Source organism: Oncorhynchus kisutch, unplaced genomic scaffold (genome assembly GCF_002021735.2).
Source record: "Oncorhynchus kisutch isolate 150728-3 unplaced genomic scaffold, Okis_V2 Okis03b-Okis08b_hom, whole genome shotgun sequence".
Lineage (NCBI taxonomy): Eukaryota > Metazoa > Chordata > Actinopteri > Salmoniformes > Salmonidae > Oncorhynchus > Oncorhynchus kisutch.
Genome location: NW_022261980.1, coordinates 14,391,811 through 14,399,310, shown reverse-complemented (window position 1 = coordinate 14,399,310; position 7,500 = coordinate 14,391,811). Strand labels below are relative to the sequence as shown.

The 7,500-nt window shown below is 47.4% G+C and overlaps 1 protein-coding gene across 1 annotated transcript in view; it reads right to left on the bottom strand.

Annotated features, from left to right (window-relative positions):
• The window catches only part of LOC116359578 (OTU domain-containing protein 7A-like), a 66,490-nt gene that overhangs the window by 38,144 nt on the left and 20,846 nt on the right, over nucleotides 1-7,500 (bottom strand). Inside the window, 2 exon segments of the mRNA XM_031812415.1 lie at nucleotides 6,485-6,614; nucleotides 6,957-6,960. Of these exon segments, the coding sequence (XP_031668275.1) occupies nucleotides 6,485-6,614; nucleotides 6,957-6,960 (134 nt within the window).

The window sequence follows — 7,500 nt, the reverse complement described above, 5'->3', positions numbered from 1 at the left end:
ATGTCCAGAACAACAGCATGCCCAGCACAACAGCATGCCCAGCACAACAGCATGCCCAGCACAACAGCATGCCCAGAACAACAGCATGCCCAGCACAAGTCAACAGGTTTCTGCTTTACACTGAAACTCCCCCCTCTGTCCACCCCACCCAGAGGGTTATAACCAGGACTCATAGGGTTATAACCAGAACCCATAGGGGTTTTCACCAGGACCCATAGGGTTATAACCAGGACCCATAGGGGTTTTCACCAGGACCCATAGGGTTATAACCAGGACCCAGAGGGGTTTTCACCAGGACCCATAGGGTTATAACCAGGACCCAGAGGGTTGTTGACCAGGACCCAGAGGGCTTTGACCAGGACCCAGAGGGTTGTTAACCAGGACCCAGAGGGTTGTTAACCAGGACCCAGAGGGTTGTTAACCAGGACCCAGAGGGTTGTTGACCAGGACCCAGAGGGTTATAACCAGGACCCAGAGGGTTGTTAACCAGGACCCAGAGGGTTGTTGACCAGGACCCAGAGGGTTGTTAACCAGGACCCAGAGGGTTGTTAACCAGGACCCAGAGGGTTGTTAACCAGGACCCATAGGGTTATAACCAGGACCCAGAGGGTTGTTGACCAGGACCCAGAGGGCTTTGACCAGGACCCAGAGGGTTGTTAACCAGGACCCAGAGGGTTGTTAACCAGGACCCAGAGGGTTGTTAACCAGGACCCAGAGGGTTGTTAACCAGGACCCAGAGGGTTGTTGACCAGGACCCAGAGGGTTATAACCAGGACCCAGAGGGTTGTTAACCAGGACCCAGAGGGTTGTTGACCAGGACCCAGAGGGTTGTTAACCAGGACCCAGAGGGTTGTTAACCAGGACCCAGAGGGTTGTTAACCAGGACCCATAGGGTTATAACCAGGACCCAGAGGGTTGTTGACCAGGACCCAGAGGGCTTTGACCAGGACCCAGAGGGTTGTTAACCAGGACCCAGAGGGTTGTTAACCAGGACCCAGAGGGTTGTTAACCAGGACCCAGAGGGTTGTTGACCAGGACCCAGAGGGTTGTTGACCAGGACCCAGAGGGTTGTTAACCAGGACCCAGAGGGTTGTTAACCAGGACCCAGAGGGGTTTCACCAGGACCCAGAGGGTTATAACCAGGACCCAGAGGGTTGTTAACCAGGACCCAGAGGGTTATAACCAGGACCCAGAGGGTTGTTAACCAGGACCCAGAGGCTTGTTAACCAGGACCCAGAGGGTTATAACCAGGACCCAGAGGGTTGTTAACCAGGACCCAGAGGGTTGTTAACCAGGACCCAGAGGGTTGTTAACCAGGACCCAGAGGGTTGTTAACCAGGACCCAGAGGGGTTTGACCAGGACCCATAGGGTTTTTGACCAGGACCACAGCATTACTCAGCACTAAGGAGATTAATTTTATCACAGGGTTGATTATTGCCATAATGTGGTTGTGTCCATGTTGTGGAGGTTATTGAGGGGGATGTGGGATGATATCAGATGAATGTATCACCATGTTGGGGAGGTTATTGAGGGGGAGGTGTGATGATATCAGGTGAATGTATCACCATGTTGGGGAGGTTATTGAGGGGGATGATATCAGATGAATGTATCATCATGTTGGGGAGGTTATTGAGGGGGATGATATCAGATGAATGTATCATCATGTTGGGGAGGTTATTGAGGGGGATGATATCAGATGAATGTATCACCATGTTGGGGAGGTTATTGAGGGGGATGATATCAGATGAATGTATCATCATGTTGTGGAGGTTATTGAGGGGGAGGTGGGATGATATCAGATGAATGTATCATCATGTTGGGGAGGTTCTTGAGGGGGAGGTGGGATGATATCAGATGAATGTATCATCATGTTGGGGAGGTTCTTGAGGGGGATGATATCAGATGAATGTATGTGTCAGGTGGGACTCTTTGTTTGCTGTCTAGATGTATTGAGTTTGACTATGTTGTGCAATGTGAGTGCGTATTGCACAGGATCAGCTGAGGCTGCTTTCGCCTTGGGTGGAACCAGAAATACCCATTTCATACCCAGACAAAGATCACACTAACACACCATGCCAGAACCATTAGAGCAGCTGTTGGCGTGTCTGAAAGACGATGGGGGTTATCACCAAAATACAGGTATCAGGTCTGAGTGAATGGATCTCTGTAGGTATCAGGTCTGAGTGAATGGTTCTCTGTAGGTATCAGGTCTGAGTGAATGGATCTCTGTAGGTATCAGGTCTGAGTGAATGGTTCTCTGTAGGTATCAGGTCAGTGTGAATGGATCTCTGTAGGTATCAGGTCAGTATGAATGGATCTCTGTAGGTATCAGGTCAGTATGAATGGATCTCTGTAGGTATCAGGTCAGTGTGGATGGTTCTCTGTAGGTATCAGGTCTGAGTGAATGGATCTCTGCAGGTATCAGGTCAGTGGGAATGGATCTCTGTAGGTATCAGGTCAGTGTGAATGGTTCTCTGTAGGTATCAGGTCAGTGGGAATGGATCTCTGTAGGTATCAGGTCAGTGTGAATGGTTCTCTGTAGGTATCAGGTCAGTGTGAATGGATCTCTACAGGTATCAGGTCAGTGTGAATGGTTCTCTACAGGTATCAGGTGTGTGAATGGTTCTCTACAGGTATCAGGTGTGTGAATGGTTCTCTACAGGTATCAGGTGTGTGAATGGTTCTCTACAGGTATCAGGTGTGTGAATGGTTCTCTACAGGTATCAGGTCAGTGGGAATGGTTCTCTACAGGTATCAGGTCAGTGGGAATGGTTCTCTACAGGTATCAGGTCAGTGGGAATGGTTCTCTACAGGTATCAGGTCAGTGTGAATGGTTCTCTGTAAGTATCAGGTCAGTGTGAATGGTTCTCTGTAGGTATCAGGTCAGTGTGAATGGTTCTCTACAGGTATCAGGTCTGAGTGAATGGTTCTCTGTAGGTATCAGGTCAGTTGGGGGTATGGGAGGACTGGAGTTGGGCTGTTGGGGGTATTGGAGGACTGGAGTTGGGCTGTTGGGGGTACAGGAGGACTGGAGTTGGGCTGTTGGGGGTATTGGAGGACTGGAGTTGGGCTGTTGGGGGGTACTGAAGGACTGGAGTTGGGCTGTTGGGGTTATTGGAGGACTGGAGTTGGGCTGTTGGGGGTACTGGAGGACTGGAGTTGGGCTGTTGGGGGGTACTGGAGGACTGGAGTTGGGCTGTTGGGGGTATTGGAGGACTGGAGTTGTGCTGTTGGGGGTACTGGAGGACTGGAGTTGGGCTGTTGGGGGGTACAGGAGGACTGGAGTTGGGCTGTTGGGGGTACTGGAGGACTGGAGTTGGGCTGTTGGGGGGTACAGGAGGACTGGAGATGGGAAACACTGCTATACTATACACCCATCACACATTAAACAACCCGTTTATATTGCCCTGTTGGGTAGAGATGGCAAGTACAGCACTTCACTGGACTGGTGCATGTGACAAATCCTACTAGGAACACCACATACAGCTGAAGTGGGAAGTTCACATACACTTGGGTTGGAGTCATTAAAACTAGTTTACATACACTTAGGTTGGAGTCATTAAAACTAGTTTACATACACTGAGGTTGGAGTCATTAAAACTAGTTTACATACACTTAGGTTGGGAGTCATTAAAACTAGTTTACATCCACTGAGGTTGGAGTCATTAAAACTAGTTTATATCCACTTAGGTTGGAGTCATTAAAACTAGTTTATATCCACTTAGGTTGGAGTCATTAAAACTAGTTTACATACACTTAGGTTGGAGTCATTAAAACTAGTTTATATCCACTTAGGTTGGAGTCATTAAAACTAGTTTACATACACTTAGGTTGGAGTCATTAAAACTAGTTTACATACACTTAGGTTGGAGTCATTAAAACTAGTTTCCATACACTTAGGTTGGGAGTCATTAAAACTAGTTTACATACTCTTAGGTTGGAGTCATTAAAACTAGTTTCCATACACTTAGGTTGGAGTCATTAAAACTAGTTTACATACACTTAGGTTGGAGTCATTAAAACTCGTTTTTCAACCACTCCACACATTTCTTGTTAACAAACTATAGTTTTGGCAAGTAGGTTAGGACATCTACTTTGTGCATGACACAAGTAATTTTTCCAACAATTGATTACAGACAGATTATTTCACTTATAATTCACTGTATCACAATTCCAGTAGGTCAGAAGTTTACATCCACTAAGTTGACTGTGCCTTTAAACAGCTTGGAAAATTCCAGAAAATGATGTCATGGCTTTAGAAGCTTCTGATAGGCTAATTGACATCATTTGAGTCAATTGGAGGTGTACCTGTGGATGTATTTCAAGGCCTACCTTCAAACTCAGTGCCTCTTTGCTTGACATCATGGGAAAATCTAAAGAAATCAGCCAAGGCCTCAGAAAAAAATTGTAGACCTCCACAAGTCTGGTTCATCCTTGGGAGCAATTTCCAAACACCTGAAGGTACCACGTTCATCTGTACAAACAATAGTACGCAAGTATAAACACCATGGGACCACGCAGCCGTCATACCGCTCAGGAAGGAGACGCGTACTGTCTCCTAGAGATGAACGTACTTTGGTGCGAATAGTGCAAATCAATCCCAGAACAACAGCAAAGGACCTTGTGAAGATGCTGGAGGAAACCGGTACAAAAGTATCTATATCCACAGTAAAACGAGTCCTATATTGACATAACCTGGAAGGCCGCTCAGCAAGGAAGGAGCCACTGCTCCAAAACCGCCATGAAAAAGCCAGACTACGGTTTGCAACTGCACATGGGGACAAAGATCGTACTTTTTGGAGAAATGTCCTCTGGTCTGATGAAACAAAAATAGAACTGTTTGGCCATAATGACCATCGTTATGTTTGGAGGAAAAAGGGGAGGCTTACAAGCCGAAGAACACCTTCCCAACTGTGAAGCACGGGGGTGGCAGCATCATGTTGTGGGGCTGCTTTGCTGCAGGAGGGACTGGTGCACTCCACAAAACAAATGGCATCATGAGGTAGGAAAATTACGTGGATATATTGAAGCAACATCTCAAGACATCAGACATGAAGTTAAATCTTGGTCACAAATGGTTCTTCTAAATGGACAATGATCTCAAGCATACTTCCAAAGTTGTGGCAAAATGGCTTAAAGGACAACAAAGTCAAGGTATTGGAGTGGCCATCACAAAGCCCTGACCTCAATCCTATAGAAAATGTGTGGGCTGAACTGAAAAAGTGTGTGCGAGCAAGGAGGCCTACAAACCTGACTCAGTTACACCAGCTCTGTCAGGAGAAATGGGCCAAAATTCACCCAACTTATTGTGGGAAGCTTGTGGAAGGCTACCCAAAACGTTTCACCCAAGTTAAACAATTTAAAGGAAATGCTACCAAATACTAATTGAGTGTATGTGAACTTCTGACCCACTGGGAATGTGATGAAAGAAATAAAAGCTGAAATAAATAATTCTCTCTACTATTATTCTAACATTTCACATTCTTAAAATAAATTGGTGATCCTAACTGACCCAAGACAGGGTATATTTACTGGGATTAAATGTCAGAAATTGTGGAAAAACTGAGTTTAAATGTATTTGGCTAAGGTGTATGTAAATTTCCGACTTCAACTGTAACTACCTCAAAACGCCACACAGGAAACAACATATAACTAGGCCCTGGAGCTCAGGGAACAACATATAACCAGGCCCTGGAGCTCAGGGAACAACATATAACCAGGCCCTGGAGCTCAGGGAACAACATATAACTAGGCCCTGGAGCTCAGGGAACAACATATAACTAGGCCCTGGAGCTCAGGGAACAACTTATAGAACAGAGCACTCATCTGGAATAGCAGGTGTTTGTGTGTGTGAGTGGGTGGGTGTGTACTGTGTGTGTGCTGTGTGAGTGCTGTGTGTGTGTGCGTGTGTGTGTGTACTGTGTGTGTGCGTGCGTGTGTTTGTGTGAGTGTGTGTGTGAGCGTGTGTGTGTACTGTGTGAGTGTGTGTGTAGTGTGTACTCTGTGTACTGTGTACTGTGTATGTACTGTGTGTAGTGTGTACTGTGTGTAGTGTGTACTGTGTGTGTAGTGTGTACTGTGTGTGCACTGTGTATGAACTGTGTGAGTGTGTGTGTAGTGTGTACTGTGTGTGTACTGTGTGTAGTGTGTGTGTACTGTGTGTAGTGTGTACTGTGTGTGTAGTGTGTACTGTGTGTGTAGTGTGTATGTACTGAGTGTAGTGTAGGTGTACTGTGTGTGTACTGTGTGTAGTGTGTGTGTACTGTGTGTAGTGTGTACTGTGTGTGTGTAGTGTGTAGTGTGTGTGTACTGTGTGTAGTGTGTACTGTGTGTGTAGTGTGTAGTGTGTGTGTAGTGTGTAGTGTACTGTGTGTGTACGTGTGTAGTGTGGTAGTGTGTGTGGTGTGTGTGTGGTGTGTGTGTGTAGTGTGTACTGTGTGTGTACTGTGTGTACAGTGTGTGTGTGTGTGTGTGTGTACTGACCTCTTTGTTCTGTTGTGTCTGCTGCACCGTCCACCTCCTCTTCAGAGCCTCTCTCTCCGCTCCACTCTTCATATCATGCCATACAGAGACTTCCTCAGCACCAGGTCTCTGTCGTGGAAGCCCCACATCCCTAGAGACACAGAGACAGAGGACACACACCGATGAACACCCCACACACACAGAGAGTAAAGAGAGCGAGAGAGAGAGAGAGACAGAGAGAGAGAGCAGAGAGAGAGACAGAGAGAGACATAGGAGAGAGAGGAGAGAGAGAGAGGAAGAGAGAGACAGAGAGAGAGAGAGAGAGGAGAGAAGAGAGAGAGAGAGAGAGGAGAGAGAGAGAGAGAGACAGAGAGAGAGAGAGAGAGAGAGAGACCAGAGAGAGAGAGAAAGGTAGAGACAGCCAATACCCTAGCAGCAAGCCCTGGATCGGTCCATTGTCAACATGATGAATGTTAGCTGAATCAATATTCACTGTACTAGGGGGATTCCAGATCTGCTGAGGGGGGTTTCTTTTCTCTACACCCTGTAAGCACATTGTCATGTCTCCCTGAGTTTCCTCAAAAGTTTCCCTCATTATAACATTACAGATAACACACTCTTTTTTTCCCCACATCAATGCTGAGCTGTTGCATGTTGCATGTTGCTGGGTTATGAGCTCTTTGATTCCAGACAAACAGAGATCTCTTCTCTTCTTCTCTCTTTCTCACACTCTCTTTTTGCCCCACTCCCTCCTAACTCCTCCTCCCCTCCTCCCCTCCCTCCTCCTCCCCTTCCTAACCCTCCCTCCCTCCTCCCCTCCCTTCTCCTCCCATCCTAACCCTCCCTCCTCCCCTCCTAACCCTCCTCCTAACCCCCCTCCCTCCTCCCATCATAACCCTCCCTCCTCCCCTCCTAACCCTCCCTCCTCCCCTCCTACCCCCCCTCCCTCCCTCCTACACCCCCTCCTCTCCTCCTAACCCTCCCTCCCTCCTCCCCTCCTAACCCTCCCTCCTCCCCTCCTAACCCCCCCCCCCCCC